Source organism: Tamandua tetradactyla, chromosome 6, assembly GCF_023851605.1.
Source record: "Tamandua tetradactyla isolate mTamTet1 chromosome 6, mTamTet1.pri, whole genome shotgun sequence".
Lineage (NCBI taxonomy): Eukaryota > Metazoa > Chordata > Mammalia > Pilosa > Myrmecophagidae > Tamandua > Tamandua tetradactyla.
Genome location: NC_135332.1, coordinates 22,458,756 through 22,482,579, shown reverse-complemented (window position 1 = coordinate 22,482,579; position 23,824 = coordinate 22,458,756). Strand labels below are relative to the sequence as shown.

Sequence of the window (23,824 nt, the reverse complement as noted above, 5' to 3'; positions counted from 1 at the left end):
ATGAAACACTACTGTGTTTATCAACAGTGAGATCACGGGTGACCTCGACAAGAGTTTCAGTGGTGACTGCCAGATCAGAGGAGGCGAGAAAGCAGTAACAACTCTTTTAAGGCATTTGGCCATCAATAGGAGCAGAGAAACGGGGTAGTAGCTGGAAGAGGATGTGGGGTCAAGGGAGGATTTTTAAGGCTGAGAGAGATTTTAAATGATGATAAGAAAGAGCTGGTATAGAGTGAGCAGCTGAAGATTAATAGAGAGGTGTGGTTATCAATAAAGTGAGTTCCTCCTGAAGGTGGGCAAGACTGAGGGATTTCCCAGGATGCAGGGTTTACAGTTTTAAAACTGGGGCAGTCCCGAGCAAACAGGGACTGGTGGGTCACATGATGGGAGGGCATGGGATACAGAGTAAATGGTGGGCTGGGCCCTGGGAGGGGGCACATCTCTTCTATTGAGGCAAGAAAGAAGAAGGAAAGGAGGGGCACAGATGCAGAGAAGTTTGTGGATTTGATGATGGAAAGTTGATGGAGTCTCCTTCCCTGTAAGGTAAACGATTTGATCACCCATTGGATGGTGGGCTTCATGCTCTATCTCCAGCCCTTGCTATCAGACCTGGCACATAATGGTGCCCAGTAGGTATTAGCAGGAAGATTCAGTGAATGAATGAGACACAGTGGGGGGAGGGGTAGTAAGTGTTGAAGGTTGGATACTGTTTCAGTTTGCTAGAGCTGCTGAAATGCAATATAGCAGAAATGGATTGGCTTTTACAAAGGGGATTCATAAGATTAGAAATGTACAGTTCTAAGGCCATGAAAATCTCCAAATTAAGGCATCAACAAGATGATTCCTGGACTCTGAAGAAAGGCTGCCAGCATCTGGGACACCTGTCAACTGAGAAGGCATGTGGCTGGTGTCTGCTGGACCTTGCTCCTGGTTTGTTGCTTTCAGCTTCTGATTCCAGTGGCTTTCTCTCTGTGTCCTGCGGGTCTTTTCTTAGCATTTCTGGAGCATTTCTCTCTCTAAACATCTACGGGTCCTCTTTTAGCTTCTCTGGGTCAAACTCTGGATTTCATCTCTTGGTTTAGCACCTCCTGGAACATTTTCTGTTTCCAAGTGTCTGTGCTTTTTCCAAAATAGTCTTCCACCTAAAGGACTCCAGTAAGCGGTTTAAGACTTACCTTGACTGAGCTGGAAGAACCTAATCAAAAGTTCCCACCCTACAATAGGTCTGCCCGCACATGATTGGATTAAAGGAATGTGGCTTTTCTGGGGGTCCATGACAGAGTCAAACCAGCACAGATACCCCTTGGAGTAGACTCCAGTACAGGGATTAGTGTACAGGAAATTTATTAGGGTGTGCTCTAGGAATCAACACCTGTGGAAGAGAAGAGGAAGAAAGCAGGGTTTGGAAGGGCTGAGCTGGGAGCCCTGAAGCTGGAAAGATCCTTCAGAGTTGTCCTGAGTAGGAACCAAAGTGTAGAGCCTTGGTTCTAACACTATGACATTGGATCTGTCATTGGAAACAGGCTACCTTAACAAGTGTTGTTGGGCAAAGCAGCTCAGCTTAGCAGAAGCGATCCCTGAAGGGGGCTGGTAGCTGAGAGCCACCTGCTGGCAGCACTCCCAACAGCTGGGAGAATAGATTCTTTCATCCTGAACAGTCCTGGGCAGCACATCCCAGTGTCCATCACAAGAGGTAAAGGTGGATGTCTAAGGGGAGGGCATTTGACATAGCTGCTATTATAGTGGAAAGGGTTACTATGTGGCAGGCATGGTGTTAGGAGCTGAGGGAAAGACTGTCCTACTTGGAAGATGCTGTCAGTCCAGCTTTGGAAACAAGCAGATAACTTCTAGGGAGTCCAGGGAGGTTTCACGGAAGATGATGCAATGGACCTGGGATATGAATGATGAGCAGGTATTCTGCAGGCAGGTAAAGTAGCCACAGGCTTAGCAAAACCAGCCCTGGCTCTAGGTCTGTTACCTCCTGGCCTAGGCAGCTGTGCTGGCCCATGTTAGGATCCTTCACTCAAAAGTAAAGGAGCCTGGGAAGGAGCTCTCACATTTGCCCTTCACCTTCTAGGAAGAGACAGGAGCCTGGGCCTTACATAAGCTGTGCAGTCAGCATGCATTGTGGGGAAGGGGTGCCCGGCGGTTCAGGGGAGCAAAGCCCACTCTAGCTGTGAGGGAGCAAGAATCAACCTTATTCAAGGGACAACCATGGAGAATGGCTAGTCAATAGGACTATGCTTAGAAAGGGAAGCCATGTGACCTTGGGTAAGTTACTTTACCTCTCTGTGCCTCTGTTTTGTTATTCAATAAATAGGAGTCATGACAGTAACTACCTTGTGGGATCGTTGTGAGGCTTAAATGAATGAATATGCAATAAATTCTTAGAACAGTGCATGGCACATATGCTGTTAATACACAGACGCAGGTTTATGTGGTCACCCCAGCTCTGATATTTCCCAGGCCCCTGGACAAGGGAGGAGGACACCCTCAGAGGCCTGGATCCTGGCCCTGAACTCCCAGTCCCAAAGGAACGGCTTCAGCAACAATTCTGATGGGAGTGGGCTCAGACTTGGGAGGGATATATGCTGGCTTTAAAACCTTTCCAAGTATTATATAAGTAAAAATGTAAGCACCCACTTAGTCCAGCAGTTTTTGAAGCCTTCTGAGTATCTTGAAGCTCTGGGTGTTTCTTTTCTCTTTTTTTCTTACATTGCTCCAAACATAATCCCAACTGGTCCTGCTAGCAGGACGCGGGCTAGCAGGGCTGGTGGGAGGCACAGCCAGCTCTCCCACCAACAGTCTTGCTGCTGTTGCTGCCAGCCAAGCCCTCAGAGCCTCTTGGGTTCCTTTGGAGCCAGGCTCAACTGGCATCCACTACCAGCAGGCTGCCCTGGCTGCTAGATGTCTTCAGTAGCCATCATCATTGTCACCGTCACAGGCGTAGTTGCTGCTGCTCATCATCTGCAGGATGCTCACATGGGGTCTGGCTGGTTTCTTTTTCATCTCTGGATCCTCACTGCCAGCTAGGGCATGGCGCATAAGAAGTGTTCATTAAAATTTATTGTGCCAAGTAGAAAAAGTAGAGATGGAAACTACCGGGTGGGTGAGGGCCTCGGGAGAGGGGTGGGGGTATCCCAGTGTTCTCTTTCCAAACTGGAGGCCAAGAGCAGAAAGGTGGGGGGACCCATATTGGAGACCAGAGGACTCAGAGCACTCCATCCTCAATACTTAGCCCTACAGCCTGGGTACCCCAAACCACTCCCTTCTCTTGTGCCCCACCCTCACTTTGGGGTTACCAGGGTGGAAGGCCAATCCAGGTGTCTTCATCTTTGTTGATGATCATCATCTCCCGCATAGACCACCGAAGTGAAGTCAAAAGAACGTTAAGTCGTGGGGCTCAGAAGACTTGGGTTGTAATAAAAATAATGCATTTGCACTTTGCTTCATAACATTCCAAACAGGTTCTTACCCATGGCCTCACAACAGCCCTTCAAACAGACATTATTATCCAGCCTCATTTTATAGATGGGGAAACTGAGGCTCAGAGAGGTGAAATGTTTTTTCCCAAAACACTGAGCATGAAAATCAGAGAACCAGGACTTGAGCCCAGTTCTATCTCCAGTTGTCTCTACTGGGCCCCACTGCCTCTGGTTCTAATTCCAGCTCTACCTCAAACCAACCCAGGAAATGTTGGCTTCCTCTCTGGGCCTCAGTTTTTCCAACAGTGTAATGGGTCGGTGGTTTGTCATTCTGTGGTTGATTCTCAGTTTTGGCGGCATGTGGAAAGCACAGGGGGATAGCCCTCCGGTCTCTTTCTCCTCCAGCCCCTGGCTGCCCCCTCTCAGTAACCCTCACACACCCTCCCAGTTCCAAACATGTGTAGAATTGCACTTCTACTTTATTATCACCTAATTTGTAAGATTTTAAGGTTTGTTACCTAGAGGAGAGTGAGGAGCTCACACTTCCAGTTCCGACTTTCAAATATACCTCCATCACGTGTGAAAATAACCTTATTAACAGCATCTAACCTTCTACAGCTCGTGGGGGCACCCAGATAAATAAATGCAGAGGGAACCAGGGCAAGAGAAACAGCAAAGTTAGCCGAGCCGGAGCAGCCTCTGAATACCTGGACTTTTCTTCCGGCCTTTGGGGGTCTCAGAGCCGTTGGCAGGGTCCCCAGAACATGGGCAAGGCCCAGCGTGGCCTCGAGCAATTGGCTGCCTTCTCCGGGTCTCTGCCTCCCTCCGACACCCAGAGAGCCTCTGGGTAACAGCTCTGGTGCCTCCCTAGCTTCCCTGTGCCCTGGACACTTGTCCAGGATTGATTCTCTGGGCAGCTCCCCCTCTGAGCAGTAAATGAAATATTGGTTACCAGGAGTGAGGCGGGAGGCAATTAACCCCTAGGCCTCTCCGTGGCAGATGTGTTTGCAGCAAGCTGAAGCGGAGAGATGAGCACACCTGCCTGGCCTTCCTGCAAAGTCATCCAATTAAGGCAGCCCTCAGCAGTGGGCCCCCATATCCCCCTCTGGTCCCTGTAACCCAGAAACCAGGGCAGCCCCAACCCCTAGGGCTGGCAGCTGCCTGGGCACAGGACGGCCTGCCATTCCTTCTGTGGCTGAGCTCCAGGGGCCCCTCCTTTTTCACGCCCCTCCTGGCAGGGACATTATTCGGTAATTAATCACACATCCTTCTAAAGGGGAGGCAGCCTGAGGAGACTTCTTGCTTCCTTCCTTCAGAGTAGACCCATCATTCTGCCAGTCTTCCACCACCCACCCACCTCTGCCCCCAGGGAATGTTCCTGTGCCAGGAAAGCTTCTGACTGAGCAGGGGGAGGCACAGGACCTGTCTTCAGGGCACTGCCAGTCTGAGGGGGAGACCCAGCCCCTGGGCTCAGCACTCTGGTTTAACAGAAAATGTTTGCATCTACCCTCAGAGCTACTAAGGAAGAGCCTGAGTCTTTCATCTAGGAAATCCCCAAATCCATGGTCACAGGAGAGACACAGGACCCGCTCTCAAGTTGCTGACAGTCTGAAGAGAAAACACTCTTTGTCTATGAGGAGTCCCAAAGGAGACCTGGGGCTCGCCTTCAGGAAGCTTCTTAATCCAGTGGTGGAAACACAGCCCTTACCCTCAGGGAGTCCCAAGTCTGAGGGGAAAAAAGTGAAATGCAGGCTTTGCCTTTGGGGAGCCCCTGTCTGCTAAGGAAACACTTCCCAACAAGTTCCCCTGCAGCTCCCTGAGAGATCAGAAGCTGGCAGCTAGCACTGCAGGTCCCTCCGGGTGCCCTGCAGAGGTAGAAAAAGTCCTAGGTTTCAATCCAGTCCCAAGGTGTGCCACAAACTTGCTGTATGACTGTGGGGGAGTCACAAATTTTCTCTGGACTCTGATTTCCTCATCTGCAAAATGGGGATTTCAGTCCTACCCCTCAAAATGGCATGAAGATTGTTAGATCACCAAAAAAGGTAGGAGGAGAAGAAGAGGAAGATGAAAAAGGGGATGGGACGGGAAAGGGGAAAGAGAGGAAAGAAGGAAGAGAGGAAAGAAGGAAGGAAGAAAAAGAGCTAGGTCCTCATTACAGACATTATTCACGTGCTCGTTATTGTAACAGAGATCCTAGACCAGTCCCTGTGGTCTCTTGAGAGGGCTGGGGGGGGGGGGGAACCTGCCCCCAGGTGAGGTGGATGGATAATTCCATGCCAGTGTGGCAGTGTGTCATTAAAGAATCAAAGGGGGCTGTGGGGTGGGGGCGTGGGGGGTGAAGGCAGAGCTGGGAGGGCCTTCTAATCTAATCACTCTTCCCACTGAGTCTCTAGTTTCAGCCAGACTTGCCAGGGATTTTATTGGGTTTGTGGGGACCCGCAGATTTCAATCTCCAGACCCCACAGGGAAGGAACAAGCATTAAGCTAATTTTATTAAATGGCCACAGCTGGCAGTGGGGGGAAGTAGGGGAGAGGAGGGAAGATAAAGAAAGTCATTCAAGCCTGGCAGCCATGGCAAGGGTCCATGCACGGGCCCAGTCAGGAGGGAAACCACCCCTCTTTCCTGTCTCTCCAGCTGAGCCAGACCGGGGAGGGGAGGCCAGATGGGGCCTTTCCTCACTGGAGAGCCCTGGGATTCTCCAAGAGGCTCACTCCATGGCTGCTGCCCAGGGCAGAGGCTCATAAATACACCAGACCTCTGCAGGATTGGGTGGGAGTGGAGGGGCTGAACTCAAGCGATGAGGGAGACGGAGCTGTCCCAAAGCTATCCTTCCTCAGCTCTGCTTTAGAGATTCCACATCTTTACAAAATATGATACACTGGGTAAGAGAATGAACTTTGGTTCAAACACTGGCATTTGCTTCTTTCAACCTGCGATTGGCTCTGTGGCCTTAGGCAAGTTACTTAACCTTTCTGAGCCTCACTTTCCTCATCTAACATAGATAGAATAACAGTAACCATGATAAAGGGCATGAGAGCATTCCCTGCAAATCCCTTGCCTCTCTCCCCTTCCCATGACACATGCTCTTTATAAGATAATATTTATAAAGCTCTTATGTGGTGTCTGGCACACAGGGAGTGCTCTCTAAATAGAAGCTCTTTCTATCTGGAAAGTTCTAACCCAGTGATTGCCGAGGCTCCAGTTAGGGGAGGTGAGGGAAGCAGCCGCAGGACTAGGAGACTTAGTGTGTTGTCTCCAAGGGTCAAGTGCTTCTTGGATTCAAGTGCAACCACAGAATTTCACAACTATATCACATTAAGTAAGCTATTCAGCCTCCCTGGAAGAAGAAAATCTATCTAATCTCCCAGGATTGTTGGGAGACTTGAGTGAGATGACATCCCCAAAAGCATTTTGCAAACTTTAAAGCGATTTATAAATAATGAGAGCCGTTTTTATTGAGCACATACATTCTATGTTTTTAATCCCTATCAAGTGAGGTAGGTCTCGTTACCTACATTTTTTTAATAGTATAATAATATTCTTGTTTAAACCTATCAATGAAGATTTAAGAACTTACTTATAGCTCTCAAAGCCTTCCTGCTGCCGCGTTCGGACCTTGCTGCTCCAGCCTCCGGGCCACGAGCCATCCTGCCAGCTTGCGACCCGCGGAGGGAAAGATTCCATATCATTCTCTTGCCCCGCACACACTTTGAGGCGAGCAAAAAGTTAAAATAAATTTTAACCATGAGGGAAATCGTGCACATCCAGGCTGGTCAGTGTGGCAACCAGATCGGTGCCAAGTTCTGGGAGGTCATCAGCGATGAACACGGCATCGATCCTACCGGCACCTACCATGGGGACAGCGACCTGCAGCTGGATCGCATCTCCGTGTACTACAATGAAGCCACAGGTGGCAAATATGTTCCTCGTGCTATCTTGGTGGATCTAGAACCTGGGACTATGGACTCTGTTCGCTCAGGTCCTTTTGGCCAGATCTTCAGACCAGACAACTTTGTTTTTGGTCAGTCTGGGGCAGGCAACAACTGGGCTAAGGGCCACTATACAGAGGGGGCCGAGCTGGTCGATTCGGTCCTGGATGTGGTGAGGAAGGAGGCCGAGAGCTGTGACTGCCTGCAAGGCTTCCAGCTGACCCACTCGCTGGGCGGGGGCACGGGCTCTGGAATGGGCACCTTGCTCATCAGCAAGATCCGTGAAGAGTATCCTGACCGTATCATGAACACCTTCAGCGTGGTTCCCTCACCCAAAGTGTCTGACACAGTGGTTGAGCCCTACAATGCCACCCTCTCGGTCCACCAGTTGGTAGAGAACACAGATGAGACCTACTGCATTGACAACGAAGCCCTCTACGACATCTGCTTCCGCACCCTCAAGCTGACCACACCAACCTATGGAGACCTGAACCACCTCGTCTCAGCCACCATGAGCGGTGTCACCACTTGCCTTTGCTTCCCTGGCCAGCTCAATGCTGACCTCCGTAAGCTGGCAGTCAATATGGTGCCCTTCCCCCGTCTCCACTTTTTCATGCCTGGCTTTGCCCCTCTGACCAGCCGTGGCAGCCAGCAGTACTGGGCTCTCACTGTGCCCGAACTCACCCAGCAGGTCTTCGACGCCAAGAACATGATGGCTGCCTGTGACCCCCGCCATGGCCGGTACCTCACTGTGGCTGCTGTCTTCCGCGGGCGGATGTCCATGAAGGAGGTGGATGAGCAGATGCTCAATGTGCAGAACAAGAATAGCAGCTACTTTGTGGAATGGATCCCCAACAATGTCAAGACGGCTGTCTGCGATATCCCACCCCGTGGCCTCAAGATGGCAGTCACCTTCATTGGCAATAGCACTGCCATCCAGGAGCTCTTCAAGCGCATCTCGGAGCAGTTCACTGCCATGTTCCGCCGAAAGGCCTTCCTCCACTGGTACACAGGTGAGGGCATGGACGAGATGGAGTTCACCGAGGCTGAGAGCAACATGAACGACCTCGTCTCCGAGTACCAGCAGTACCAGGATGCCACCGCAGAAGAGGAAGAGGATTTCGGTGAAGAGGCCGAAGAAGAGGCATAAGGCAGAACCCCATCACCTCAGGCTTAGTTTCTTCAGCCTTCTTCCTTGTCTGCTGCCCCTTTCCTCTCCCTCAGAATTTGCATTTTCTGCCTGGTTTTTTTTTTTTCTTTTTTTTTCCCTTTTGCAGGGGGGTGGTTCTTGAACAGTGCCTGACATATAGTAGGCACTCAATAAATAATTTGCTGTTTGTTGAATGTCTCTTCTCTCTTTCCACTCTGAGAAACCTAGATTTCTGCCATTCTGGGTAACCCTGTATTTTCTTCTGGTACCTACTTCTCCCATCTGTCTAGTTAATGATACTTTCTCTGCTTTTAAGTCATTTCTCCAAAATGCTGGGTCTAATGCGGATCCCATTTAGAACAAGGAAAGAGGGTGGGATTTTACATTCTAGAGCAATTTTGAGGACAGGAATCCAGGTTCTTCAATGATTACGTCATGATTTCCAGGTATTTCCCGTTTCCTGTGTCAGCTGCAGGGACGGTATTAACAGTATTATCCCCACTTTCAGTTTCCTTCCAGGCTGTATCCTAAGCTCTCAGTGCCCTTACAAAGGGTCTGCCCTACTCTGCCATTGGATTCCTTCCTTTACGTGGGCCACCAAGAGGGAAGAGATTGACCTTGATCCCTAATCCTCCAGAAGGCTTATCCCCGCTGTCCCTACCTTCTCTTACCCCAAAAAAGGAATTGCAGCCCTGACATGGAAAGGTGCTTGCTACCACCTAAGTGGTTGAGTCAATTTCCTGGAAGAGGTGATAGGACACCCTCCATCTTTTTGTAACATTTTTTGAGACTGCCTTCCCCCGTGTCCATCTTTAGTTTTCTTCATATTCTACAATTCAGATTTCTTTTTTTGTGTTGAACTTGCTGCTTTTTTTCATATTGAAAAGATGACATTGCCCCAAGAGCCAAAAATAAACGGGAATTGAAAAAGAAAAAAAAAAAAAAAAAAGAACTTACTTATATTACTATTTATAACATGTTGATTCATTAAGGTTGAGAAACATTTTTGACTTTTAAAAGCAGGTTCTATGAATGCAATATAAAATATTGATATCACCTAAACTCCCTTCTTAACCATCCCAGACAGTTATCTAACTAGTAACATCATATATTTGTTTTTGTTTGTTCTTGCTCTAGACATATGCTTTTATTTTATTTTCTCTTTTTAACTTTTTTATTGTATAATATAATATATATACCAAGCAGAGAAAGAAAAAAACAATAGTTTTCAAAGCACTCTTCACCAAGCAGTTATAGGACAGATCCCAGAGTTTGTCATGGGCTACCATACCATCCTCTCAGATTTTTCCTTCTGCTCCAGAACATTGGAGGGTAGAAGGAGTAAATGTTTTTTTTTTAATCATCACAATCGACTTTTTTCTTTTTTGTGAAAAATATATGCAAAAAAAACCCCAATAAATTTCAAAGCACAGCACAACAATTAGTTGTAGGACAGATTTCAGAGTTTGGTATGGGTTACAATTCCACAATTTTAGGTTTTTACTTCTAGCTGTTCTAAGATACTGGGGACTAAAAGAAATATCAATTTTATGATTCAGCAACCATATTCATTTGTTAAACCTTACCTTCTCTGTATAACTCCACCATCACCTTTGACCTTTCTATCCCATTCTTTAGGGGTATTTGGGCTATGGCCATTCTAACTTTTTCACGTTGGAAGGGGCTGTCAATAACATGAGGTAGGGAGATGGAACTAGCTGATGTTCTGGAGAGGCTGGGACCTCTAGGTTTCAGGACTTATCCTGGTCCAGGGACCCATTTAGGTTTCTGAGAAGTTACCCTAGTGCATGGGACCTTTGTAGAATCTTATATATTGCCCTAGGTGTTCTTTAGGATTGGCTTTGTTACCTCCATTTTAAAGATGAGAAAACTGAGGCCCAGAGGTGAAGTGTTTGGACCAAGGTCAACCAGCCTAGTGAAGCTTTTCCTTTCATTGCTGCCACTACTCTGGAACTGAGCCTGGGACGGGTGGCTTGCCCAGGATCACATACACTGGTGCTGGGATGAAAATTTAGGCCTCCTAGTTTAAAGCTTGCCAAGCCTTTCAAATACTGAAATCACATTAAGGGATGTAAAAATAGAACTTTGCCACCATGGAAGAAGATGATATAACTGGGCTGCTTCCTATTCCAGCTGCCCAGGCCCAGTGGGGACCCTTGGCCCACCTCCTCCTAAAGTGGCTCTGACTCTGGCACCCGGCTTCCCCGAGATCCATGGGAGTCTCCCATCAGACCTTGGCTCAGTGGGGTGAAGGAAGGCCGTGAGACTCTCAGCAAGCCACAGCCCCTCTCTAGACCTCCATCTTATCGTGAGCAATGGAGCGGCTAGACTAGATAAGCACTAGATATTCATTACAAGGTGATAGTCTGGGATTCTAAGAAGGGGGCCTTGGGCAGTGCCTGAATTCCAGCCGCACTTCATCCTCTCTCTTATCCATTTCAGATCCAGGGAGTGAATTATTCCCCTGCAAATCCTTCAATATGAAAGTGTAACCTCTTGCTGTCACAGGGAATTCAGGGGTTGTAAATGCACTTTAATGTTAGTCTGAACAAATGGAATATGGAAGGGGAGTTCTGAAACAAAACATTATTGATTCCTTTTCAACAGTAGCAGACATCTTTTGGGAGTTAGCTGGGATTTTAGATTACCTCCCTGGCCCTTGGCCCTGGCCCCACCCAAGGTGGCTAATTGAGAACGGAGGGTGTCTGCTTTATTTACATCTTGCATCTTGATGTCTACACTGCAGAGCCTTCCACTGCTTTCTGAGCTGAAAATGACTTCTTTTCCTGGGACAAATCTGCATCCTGGAGAGAAAAGAGCTCAGTCAGCTAAGGCACTCAGACATAGCAACAGCTGAGCTCTCTGTCCCTTCCCCCTGCTCCTGAAAACACCCCCTTCAAGATTTTACCTCCCCCCCCCCCCAACATCTGCTTTTCACTAGCCTCAGGAAGTCCCTTTCCATCCCAAACCTGGCCCTGTCTTCGGGTGCTCTTGGCTAGGCCCCAGTCCTCATGCCTGAACTGGGCCAGTGCCAGCCACTGTGCAAGGCTGGTGGGGGTAGGGGTGGAGGGCTGGGGGGGGTGCGATGATGCTCTGCTCAGCTGAGGGGCCCACAGAAGTCCTTCCTTGGACTACAAAACCCATTGGCCAACGTGTATGGAGCATGAGGGCCTGTGGTCAGCCAGGCCTGTACCACCTGCTGAGGTTGACAGGGGGCCCAAGGTTGGGGAGGTATTCATGGGTTATCTGGCCCTCAACTGGCAGGGGGTTTTGTGTCCTGGATGTTCATACTAGTTTCTCAGTCACCTGGACTATATGTAAAAGTGTCAAGGACCCAATTAAGAAGAGAGTAGAGAGGAAAGAATTAAGGTTGTATAAGGATGGAGAGGCTGGGGAGATCAGAGGACCAACAAGAAGGTCCCACTGGAGAGCTGAGGAGTCAAGGAGACCACACAGTCTCGGGGTGGGGTCGAAGGTCCATTTTGGGTCTGTCTTTTTTTTTTTTTTTTTTAACCACCAACCCCACTGCAATGGCTGGGGTCCTACCTCAGGCCCAAGAAGAGGCCTGCTTCTCTGTTCTCATTTCCGCCCTCGCTTTCGCCACCCCTTCCCCATCCGGACGCGTCCACGGCCCCCTCCTGCAGCCCCTCCGCAGGGCACAGACCGAAACCCCACGGGGTGAACGTGTTTTTATTTTAGCTTTGGTCAGACAGTGCGCGGCGGGGCCAGGCCGGGGCTTTGGGGGCACTGGGAAGCAGCTAGTCAGCCCCGACGCCGGTCCTCCCCCAGGCGGCGCCACCCGGTTGCGGAGGAGGGCGGCGCGGCTCAGCCGGAAGGGCCTCCGCCGCGACTCTGCCCGGGCTGGGGCGGGCTGGCGGGCGGGCAGTAAACAGTCCCACAGTACAAATACACGGCGGGGGACGGGGCTGGGGGCGGCCCACACCGCGCCCGGGGGACTGGGACCGGCACGCCGGCCCGGCTCTGTGGCGAACCGGCGGGAGGGCCGAGCTGCGGCCCGGGCGCTGCTGAGACGGGCCGGGGCGTCATAGCCGGGGAGGACCGGCAGCCGGGGCTGGGCAGCGAGGGGGTGGTGCAGGGGGCCGCGGGGGGCTCAGTCGGAGTAGATGATGAAGCCGGAGAACGTGCTGTACTTGTTGCTGTTGCCGCCGTGCGCTTTTCCTCCGTCGAGCTTGATGAAGACCTCGTCGCCCGCGTCCAGGTGCAGGATGACGCTGTTGCTGGCATAGTCGTAGTTCTGGTCCGCGTCCTGGGCGATGGCGCTGGCGCGCACCTGCGGGGGCGAGGCGGGGCTAGTGATGGGCTGTCAGAGGTGAGGGGCTGCCCGGGAAGGACCTGGAGACCCTCCAGCCCGGCCACCAGCCCATCACCGAGGCTCTCAATCTGCTCCTCTCCGGGCTCCCAACCGCCCTGCCCCACCACACCCTCACCTCTTGTCCAAACATAAGGTGTGTATGAGGAATGGGGCATAAGGGAGAACTTAGATTTCCAGGCCGGGTCCAATCTGGACCTGAATTTGGAGTCCAGGTGAGACCTTTCCCCTTCCTTTCGCTAGGGCTTAGCACCTGGTCCTCTGTGAGGGCCATTCCCTCTCTCCTCCTCATTCCTTCCTCTCTGCTTTAATGCCAACACTGACACCTTACCTTCCAGTCACACCCGCCTGTTCTGTGTCAGTGGATGGGCAGAGGGTACACATAGGTCAGGTGGCTGGGCTCAGGCCATGACACTAGTAAGCTACCAGCCCAGAACCAGGACAGGGCCTTTGGCCCTCATCTGAGGCTCCTTCCGGAGTCTCTCACACAGGAGCAGTGAGATGGGAGGCTTAGACTGGACCTGAGGGCATTGGCCTCCCAGGAGCTTGAAGCTATACCCACGATGTCCGTCTCACCCCAGCGTGATAGAAAGGGAGTGGTGGGAAGAAATGAATCCGGGCCTCACATCCCGCTGTGATCCTGGGTCTGATCCGAGGGACAGTCAGGTCAATGGCACGAGGAAGTACCAGCATTTGGGCTCAAAGCCTGCCATCACTTTTGGGGACTCCAGTGATAATCTAAGAGATTGGAGGAGTGGAGGTGGCGCTAGTGGTACCCTTTGGTGAAATCCATCAATTTTTATTAGTATGGTTTTGTAATATCTATTAATATCTCTCAAGGATGAATTCCCTCCCAGCATTCTTCTTTAACCGCTGAGGCTTCTCAAATCCTTAGCCTTAGTATCTGGGAGGGAAGTGGGGAGGGAGGAGCCATCTCCAGGGTTCGTCTTGTGGTGGGGAAGATGCATTGAACCAGGTACTCTCAGGCAGTTCCTCAAGGGCCCCTCGCCATCCTGCTCCTTCCCAGAAGGCAGCTCCCCCACTGGGCTCATATTCTGGGCTGGACCAAACCAAATTAGGGAAGGGGCCCTTCATCCCTTGGGGCAGAAGGGAGGAGGCTGCCAAAGCTGCTGACTCAGCAGCAATGCTGCAAGGAAGAGGACCCAACCTATTCGCATGTAATCGGCCACTTGAAGTCCAAACCTCTCCTTTCAACCTCTTCTTCCCCTGCCTGGGAAAGAACTGTTTGGAGTTCTTAGCTGAGAAATCTCCTAGTTCAGCTGGGGGTGGAGTGAAGGAATAAAATGAGGGGGAAATGCAGGCTGTCAAGGAGTTCAGTTTCTCTATCTGAAAAATGGATAAGACTGCCTCACAACTGCCTCCTTTGTGAAAGCCTTTCAATGGTGACGAAAAAAACACTGATCCTGATGGGGCTTTAAGATACTAGAAAAGAGCAGAAAGCAAGCAGCCAACTTCTGTATTATTCCCTGGGCCCTAATACTTGTAGTATTTATTATTACACATGCATTTCATTATCTTTGCTAATAAATTACTACTAATAACAATTATTTTTATTACCCAGATTCATTTGGCCTTAACTCATTAAACAGTGTGCTCTTTAATAGCCAAAGCCATTAGAATACAGTCATCTGTCATCAGGAATCTCCTGGTGATGTGACAGGCATCAGAACTGTTATGATTATGTTTATTATTTATTCATCACCATGATTGTTGCTGTAATTATCCTAATTAGCCATGGAGGCAGGGAGAATTTATGCCCTTCCATCCGTAGACAGTGGGGGATCCAAGAACAGAACCCAGGGGTCCTGATTCTCAGCCCTAAACTGGAAACAGTTGAGGTATCCAGCTCCTCTTGGGGGCTAAGGGGAAGTTTGGGAAATTTAAGTTGCCATGGAAGCAGGAAAGCAGGTATAGGATTTGTCACGAGGGGGTGCTATAGAGTTACCTCCCACAGGGCTGTCGGGAGGGGAAACTGAGGTAGTGGTCAGGTCAAGGGCCTGGAATGGGGGAAGGACAGGAAAAGTGCCAGGTCAGTGCTGGAGTCTTGGATGCACAGGCATGGCTCCCATGGGCAGTTAGCCTGGCCCACAGTGGAAACTGCATTTTCACACATTTCCTGAGCCTATACTCTGCCGCTGTGCTCTGGAAGGTGCTGATCACCAGGGAGTGGCTGATCTCCAGTTAGGTCTTTATACTACTGTCCTCAATTCGTCCACCCCTATTTCTGGCATTTCTCAGCCTCTGCCATCCAGGGCCTTGCTCCGTGCCCTTTTGTAACATATATATAACATAAAATTTGCCCATTTTTAAGGGTAAAATTCAGTGGCATTAATCACATTTAGAATGTGCCACCATCACCACCAGCCATTATCAAAACCTTTTCATCATCCCAAATAGAAATTCTGTATCCAGTAAGCAGTAATTCCCCATTCCCCCTCTCTCCAGCCCCTTGTAACCGCTAATCTACTTTCTGTTTCTATTAATTTGACTATTCTAGACATTTCACATAAATGGAATCATACTAAATATGTCCTTCTATGTATGGCTTATTTCACTTAGCATACTGTTTTTAAGGTTCATCCATGTTGTAGCATGTATCAGAACTTCATTCCTATTTATGGCTGAATAATATTTAATTGTACATATTACATTACATTTTGTTTATCTGATCATCTATTGATGGACAGTTGGGTTGCTTCCACCTTTTGGCTATTGTAAATAATGCCACTATGAATAGGTGTACAGGTATCTGAGTCCCTGGTTTCAGTCCTTTGGGGTATAAGCCTAAGAGAAGAATTGCCGGGCTATATGGTAATCCTTGCCTTTCCAGAGCCACCTTCCCTGGACAAACAGCACCCTGGCCAAAGTCCCCAGCCCATCCCCACCCGACTTCCAACCCAGTTCACCGATCCTGCGCCCTCCCTGCCCACCACAACTGGATTTCAGAAACAGCTGCAGGCGGCTTACCTTGCCCAGGGCACCACCCCCAACCTAGGGTCTCTTCTTCAGGCCCCTCAAAACCTAATGACCAGGGCTTGGTGCCAGCAGGCTGCAGGGGAGTGATTCAAAACCAGTCTTAGGGAGATGAAGAGAGGTGGCCTTAGCACCAGGCATAAGGAATGGTGATCTCCCTCCACCATCTTGCCCAGGGAAGAACCGGACCCAGATTTGGCCCTGCCTTTTTTCAGAAATTCTGGAACCCTCTGTGCAGGCAGGAAGCCACAGAGGAAAAGCGCGGAGTCCAGGTTGGCCCCTGGTACAGAAAGCGTGGGAGGTGCAAGCTCCTCTCCTCTGTTCCCATTCATTGCCCAGCCCGTCTTTGTTTTCTCTGTCCACTTGAATATTCTCTGCTACCGCTGTAGCTTTCCCTACATTTTATCTTTTATTTTCTTCCTAACCTTGTCTCCTTACCTTGGGGGCCGAGGTTTACCATCATCTGCCTCACCCAATGCTTCTGTACAGGGAGGTCTGAGCCAGCACAGGCTGCAATGAATTGCTACCCCCAAGGCAACATGTTGGAGGACACGAGTCACCTATGGGCCCCAGCCCACCTTTATCATGGTCCCGACTGAATGCATTATCGTCCAGTCCCCACTGTCTCCTCTACACAGACCAGGGGTCCTGGAAGGTAAGTAGATAGAATTCCTCATATCAAGCCCCAAACCTGGCTCCAAGTGGGGGCTCAGAACAAACGTGTTGAATGACTAGTGACATCAAATGGGTCTCTTGGACAGTCTGTAAGGAGAAGTCACAAAGGACATAGGGAGTAGAAGCATGGGCCCCACTGTTTCTCTTTCATTATTTTTTGGGGGTGGTGGTGGTAAATGATCTTAGTAACTGTGTTAAAATGCTGGGTCTTTGAAACTCCCAGTTAAGCCACCTCCTTGTCCCTGCTAGCCTCCTCATCAGGTTTTGCCAATTTCTCTGCAGGAAGGGAAAGGAACTTTTAAGACTTTTTTCACCTCCTAGTGACTGAAGCAAGTGCAGGCCCCCCATCTTGGAGGCCTTCTCTCCTTGTCTCTCAGGCCCTGCTGTGACCTCCTGAGGTGGTACAGGGTCTAGGGGCCAACAGTGGTCTGGTCACCACCTCAGTGGCCAGGAAAGCTGGGTTCCAAGACCCTCCGAATTCTCAGTATGGTGCCAGCCCCAACCCTCTTAAGGAGAGTAAGAAATTCCATTGATGAAGGTGACATTGCTGCATCCCTTATTGGTGATTAATAAGGGAATCGTGGGGCTGTCTGTCTGCAGAAGGAGCCCTCACCGGATACTGGGGCCTCCCATTTGGTTAAGAACCAAGGACGAAGAGGAGAAACAGGACGGACACAAGGGGAAGAGAGACAGAAGGAAAAGAGAAGCAGGGGGTAGTTAGACCCAGGGGAGAGAGGTCAGAAACTGGGAGAGACAGACAGGAATGGCAGATGCAAGGGAGCAAGAGAAACAAGGGAGACAGAGAGAAAAGCAAGCAAAGGAAAGAGAAGAAGGGCAGACCCACAAGCACCTGGAGGTTTTTTGGCTGACTTCCCTTGCCCATCCACCTGCGTCCCCCCCCCCCCCCCCCACTTCTTGCAGACTAGTGGAGCCTCAGGTGATGCTCCCTTGGGGAGGGGTTCCAACAGAGTGCAGGGTCTCCCTCACCTCGCGATTCCTTCTCAACTCCCACTCAGGCCAGCCTGACCTGCGGAGGTCGCCCCTTCTTATAGAAGAAGGCGCGGCCCAACCACGCCCCTCGAGCCCCAGGCCACCGCGGGCTGAGAACACTGGGGAGGGAGAGGGTAGGAGGGAACCAGGCACTTGTCTCCCTGGAGTGGGGTTGGGTGGAGATTGGTCCCCGGGCTGGCCTCTCCCACCCGCGCGCCGCGCACTCGCTGGTCTGGGCACCAGAGTTCGCTCTCGGCGCCTGCCAGCTCCAGTCCCTGGGATGGGGGCTGGGAACCAAGAGGATCCCCCCCGCCCCCCACGCCGTGCTAATGGAGTCAGTTGGGGTTGGAGCTGGGAGACCAAGAGGAAGGGGAGTTTCTGGCTCCTCGCTCCGCCTCGAGAGGAAAAACTTTTCCCCCGAGGCAGCTCTTTTACTTGGGATAGCTCTGATATGTACGGAGGGGCGGCGCAGTCTCGGTTATTGCCAGTCAGTTAGTCCACTGGCGCCTTCCCGACGGCGGGCCATGTACTGCAACTAAGGCTCTGGCAACCGGGTTCCCTTTGCCTTTGCCCCCAAAACGTCTCCTACAGCTTGCATTCTCGGCCGGCGCCTGGGGCCCCGCGGGCGCCAAGGCTGCGTCTCCCCACCCTGTGCCCCAGAGCCCAACCTTGTCCTCCCCTAATCGCCGTTTGGTGTCACCCTGAATCTCAGCTCCCAGATGCCGCCCCCCAAGGGCCAGTCCCCGCGCCCGGGAACCCTGCGGTCCAAATAGCTGGATTTATCTCCGACATTTCCATGCCAGCCGTGCCGAGCTGCGCCTGCCTTGGAGCCGAGCTCAGGAACTGAAGGGTTAGGGGTGCCCGCTGGTTCCGACCATCCCCGTATGTGTTGTCCAATGGCGGGCGAAGTGGGGTCTTCTCCTGTGTCCGCCTGGCATGCCCACCACTCTGACCCCAGGCCGGCCCCATCCCCCCCACCGGGCCCACCTGTCCGTTCTTGCAGAGGTCCGCCCACATACTGGTACCGTCGCCGCCGCGCATGAGGACGTGGTAGGTGAAAAAGTAGGTGCCGGGAATGTTGCACGTAAACTTGCCGCTGGCTGCGTCGTAGTTGTTGCCTAGGTTGGTGACCACGTCGTCGAACTTGAGCACCTCGTAACCCTCGTGGGGGTTCTTGAGGCCGGCGTAAAACGCCACGCGCGGCACCGTAGTGTAGGTGGCTGTGCTGATGGCGCCGCTGCCCCCTGCGCCCGGCAGCCCAGGGGGACCCGGCTTGCCCGGATCGCCCTTCTTCCCCGGAGGCCCCACGGGACCGGGAGGACCTGGGTCCCCAGGAGGTCCGGGAGGCCCGGGCTTGCCGGTGCGGCCCGGCTTCCCCTGGGGGCCCTGCACCAGCGTGGAGGGCGGGGGCGCGCCGCTCTGCTCGCTCAGGGCGTCGCCGCCGTCGGACCGAGCGCTGGCGCCGGGGCCCCGCGCGGGGTAGGGGTCGCACACCATGCGGCAGGTGCCCAGCATCTCATAATGGCCGTCCGGACCGCCCGAGCTCACCAGCACCGGGATGAGCACCACCAGCACCAACAGCATCACCACGCCCGCGGCGGCGGCCAACAGGGTCTTGCGGCCGGCGCGGAGCCTGGGAAGCGCCGGGCCGCCCGGCCGCGCCGTCGGGGCAATGGTGCCGGCGGGCAGGGGCGCGGGTGGGGCGCCCGCGCTCAGGGGCGGTCCGGCGGGGCTGCCGGCATGGGGCCGGGCCGGGGGTGCAGCGCTGCGCTGCGCTAGCTGCGCTGGCTGCGCTGCCGAGCCCAGCAGCCGGATCCTGCCTCGCGCCTCCCTCCCACTGAGCCGCCGGACTCAGTGCCGCGGCCACCGCCTCCCGCCTCACTTTCCCCGCCTCCTAGAGCGGGAGTCCCCGCCCCCTCGGCCAGGCCCCGCCCCGCCCGCTCTGCGCGCACGAGGGGTGGGGCTGTGGGCGGGACCGACGCCTAATTGGGCCGCGGGAGGTGGAGGCCCCGCCCACCTCTCCGGGAAGGAGGGAGAGGAGGCGGGGCCGGAGCTTCAAGAGGCTGGGGAGACCCAAGGAGCGAGAAACAGAGACAAGGAAATAGGGAGGGGGCTACCGGCTGGGAAACAGACAGAGGCACCCAGAAGGAAGGGGAGAGTAGGGACCAAAAAGCGGACGGAAGAGAGGGCCACTGGGCGGGCTAGAGAGTGCCGAGGCGGACCGGGAGAGGAGCGGCCTCGAGGAGAGATCACGAGGAAAACCAGGCTGACAGAAGGAGGCACGAGGGGCCTGGAGGCGGAGGCTAGGGATGGTGGTGCCCAGGTCTGCAGGGGACAGAGAGCGATTGAAGGGAGGACCGAGCGGTGAGCGAGAAGAAAGGGCAAGGAAGAGGGTTATGGGAGAGAAGAGGGGAAAGGTAAAGGGAGGATAGGGGAGGAGGCCAGCGGACACTCAGGCCTCGCAGACCGGGGCCATAGGCCTGGCCTTTGGTTCTGAGAGCAGGCACCCCCATCTCTTTTCTGGCTCTTGACTGCTCCAGGGACCTACATTTCCTGCCATTCCCCAGAGGGACAGGATCTTCCATCCCCTCTAACCGTATGTCCCTTCCCCAACAAAGTTCAGGCCAGGCAGGGCTGCTTTTTCCATCTTCCTCTGATCACCCTCTTTACCCTGCGTCTAGACAAAGAAAAATTGGTGATCTTAAGAAGGAGGGCGCCCCCACATGATTTCTCCATTCTGACCAGTAAGAAGATGTTTCTGGGTGGTGGCCCTCTTTCCCATCCTCCAGGAAGGGTTGATTTAGCCAAGCTCCTCAGCTGCTCCTCTCCCTCCCTGCCTCAGCTGCCCCCTCACTCTTCTCCTCATCAGGTTGTGTGAGGCTTTCCTCTTCCTCAAATGCAGTAAAGTGTTTAGGTTGCATAGACTGAAATGTGTCTTCTTCCATCAAAATATTTGTCACACTATTTGAGGCCCAGCTCATGCGGCTCCACTGCTCCTTCTCCACTTCCCTTTATCCAGTCCATCAGGGAGGGCTCTGCCATTCGGAGCAGGGCCTTGTCCTCCCCCAAGGCGAGGCCCCCACCTGGCTCACACTCTCTCTCTGCTGACCTGTGGGTCAGTCCATAGAATTCACTGGCTTTGCCTACCCACGGTAGAGACTGCTTAGCTTTGGCAAGGGCTAGAAAGAGGAAACGTGCATCAAATGGGATAAAACCCTCCAAGTTACTGATGCCTGAGCCCAGGTTATAACCTGGGCTGGAGGAGGGACCTGGGGGAAAAAATGCAATAAACATTATCCCGGACTTACTGGGTGCCAAGCTCTGTGCTGAATGCTTTACATACCCTTGATCTTTGCAACAGTCCAGGGAGGTAAAGCCCATCACTATTCTCAATTTGCAGATGGAGAACTGAGGCTCTGGGAAGTTTTTAAGGGATTTGCACAACTAGAAGTGATAGAGCCAGGATTCAAACCGGCAGCCTGGCTCTTGGCACTTTCAACCTCAGCGTGACTGAGTCTCCAGGTACTGGAGGTTTACTGCCCAAAGGCAGGCAGGTGTTAGGTGCAGGGAATGGGGCCTTAGGCAGCAAACCTCCCCAGGCTCAGGAAAAGCACCTTAGGTTCTTGGCTCAGGCAGGCATCCGGTCTCCCTGGTATGTGTTCCCCCCTAAGTGCGGGCAGGTGATCGGAGGGACAGGTGCATAATCATTAGTGTATAATTTGTATAGACTCCCTCCCCCTGGTACGCACGCACCCGGGCCTCTCCTTCGGGGTTCGTCGGCCACCAGCGGCCTTTTCTGAGCCCGCCGGGAAAGCAGCAGCTGGCAGCCCCAAGCCGAGGAGGGGGCGGGAGCACCCGCCTCCCCCCTCTCCCCCGCCCCCAGCTTTCGCCCGAGCGTCCGAGAGGCCCGCGCGGTGCGGCGAGGCGCCCGCCTCCCGCCCCGAAAGAGCGCCCGCTCCCCGGGCGCGGTGTGGCGTCTCTGTCAGCCCAGCCGGATTCTCCCCGCTTCGCTGGAGTGGAAAATAACGGCTTCAAACTTTGCAGAGAGGAGCTGGTGCCAGCACTTTAATTAACAGCCATCTTGGCCTGCGAGCCTGGGCCACCGGCTTCGCACCTCCCCGGGCTCTCCAGGCCCTTGCCGGCCCCGCCCAGGTCCGGAAAGAGACACCTCTGCCACCACCACCACCCGAGGCGGGGCTCTCTTTCCCAGAACCCCCTTTACCCAGAAGATGAAGGTCTGGCTGAATCGGAGGCCGTTGCTTTAGACGCCCAGTGTCACCCCCCACCCCCACCCCCCACTCTCTAAATTGTAGTGGTTGAAGATTCTGGAATTAGAGACCTGCGTACCAATTCCAGCTGGTGATTTTAGGGAATTCACCTACCCTCCCAGTGACTCCCAGCCCGCCTCTGTAAAAAAAAAAAAAAACGTTGTTGTGAGGATTCATTGAGATATAATGGATGTAAACCAACGGGGTCAGTATCTCACCCCTATTATACCCCTGGTGAATGGTGGCTAAGAGAAATATTTCACCTCCAGGCTGAGACGGCCCTCCCACTACCTCTGGGACTTCCAGCCCCGGCTGTCCTGCCATCTTCCTGCAGATTGCTATGCTTGGCCCTAGAAGAGAGGACAGTGGGCCTAGGCTTCCAGGTTCAGAGAAGGAACCAAATGAGTAAGGAAAGAACTCTAGAGTCCTGACTGCCAGGCCCCTTCTTCAACCACTTGCCAAGACCAGGACCCAAGTAAGGTCTGGCTTTGCTTTCCTTCCCACGATGGGAGCGCCCTCTGCACAGCTGACAGACTCCTCCAGCCCCCACTGTTCTAGGGGTGGGGATGGGGTGGTGGGCATTGGGGTGGTGTATGGAGGGTGCAAGGAAGTGATTAAGGCTATTTATGCACCGCTGACTTCAGGAAACTGGGTGGCTGTTCTGTGGTAGCTCCGGGTTCTTTGAATGAATGTAAGTAGGTGTGAATGTGTAAGAGACTGGGTTTAATGTGTTTGGTTTTGTGAGTGATGAAGGGGGTGGGGGTGGGGGGACATGCCCTAACTTACTGGCTGACAAATCTGCATTCATTTATTCACTTGCTCATTCAGTGAACATTTACTGAAAACACCAAACTAGGCACTGGGAGGTGTCCAAAAATGAGGAAGACCCAAGCAGTACCCTGGAAGAGCTCAGTGTTTGACAAAGGACAGGCAGAAAGAAGTGATAAATGTTATAATAATCACTGTAGCTAATGCTATTTGAGCACTTACTAAGTGCAAAGTCCTGTTCTAAAGCACTTTACCTAGATTATCCCATTTGAATTTAACAGCTTATTATCATGGATTAATAACTATCACATGGCTTATAGCATGTAACATACATGGCTTATATCATTTAATATTTAAGTAACCCCAAGAGGTAGGTACTATTATTTCCCCCATTTCACAGCTGAGGAAACTAAGACTTGGGTAGAGGTTTGAAATTAAGCGCAAAGAACTCCCTGCCCAGGAGAGTCCAGGAAGACTCCACCGAAGAGGTGTCATTTCTCCTGTACAACCATCCATCCATCCATCCATCGATCCATCCATCCACCCACCCATCCATCCATCCTCCACTCATTCTACAAACCCATAATTGACTGCTCACCACACCTTTGTTAGCACAGGACACAGTGATGAGCGAGAAAAGGCTCTGACCTCATGGAATTTACAGTGTATCACAGGAAGCTGGACAATATAAGCAGTTTACACCCAGCCTGACAAGTGCACCACCTAGAAATGTGTGGGGTAATATGGGAATGTGCAGTAGTATTGCCTAAATTCATTTGGAGGCAAAAAATCATGGGATGCTTCTTGGAGGAGGTGATGTTTATATTAAACCATGATGAAAGGACTGGAGTCAGCTAGGTGAAAGTGATGGCTACCGGAGGTAGAGGAGGGAGGAAGAGAAGAGTATTCCAGGCAGAGGGAACAGCATGTGTAAGGACAGGTGTTACAGGACCTTCTGGTCTATGACAAGCAATTTATAATTTATCCTATGGGTAATAGAAACGACTGAAGTGTTTTAAGTGAGTGAGTGATGTAATCAAGTTTTTAGGATTAGATGGATCACTCTGCTGTGGGAAAGAAAGATTAAAACAGAGTAAGAGTGGTGCGGCAGAAGGGACATTAGATGGGTGAGAGTTGCAGTGGTCCAGGTGGCCTGACCTGGGAAGACTAGCAGACTTGACAGATGGGATGGAGTAGAAGGGGGAAAGGCTTGTGGAAGACTCTTGAAATGTTTATTAAATGGATGAAGGATGGATGAATGTTGTTACCATTA

The 23,824-nt window shown here is 52.1% G+C and overlaps 1 protein-coding gene and 1 pseudogene across 1 annotated transcript; one reads left to right on the top strand and one right to left on the bottom strand.

Moving 5' to 3' along the window:
• Nucleotides 1-7,014: 7,014 nt before the first annotated feature.
• LOC143687286 (tubulin beta chain pseudogene) lies at nucleotides 7,015-8,699 on the top strand (annotated as a pseudogene).
• A 3,784-nt stretch (nucleotides 8,700-12,483) lies between these two features.
• C1QL1 (complement C1q like 1) lies at nucleotides 12,484-19,135 on the bottom strand. The gene is made up of 2 exons (XM_077163000.1): nucleotides 18,503-19,135; nucleotides 12,484-12,817 (listed from the first exon to the last, which is right to left on the bottom strand). The coding sequence occupies exons 1-2, from the start codon at nucleotides 19,097-19,099 to the stop codon at nucleotides 12,638-12,640; spliced, it is 777 nt and encodes a 258-aa protein (XP_077019115.1). The 5' UTR covers nucleotides 19,100-19,135; the 3' UTR covers nucleotides 12,484-12,637.
• Nucleotides 19,136-23,824: the final 4,689 nt, after the last annotated feature.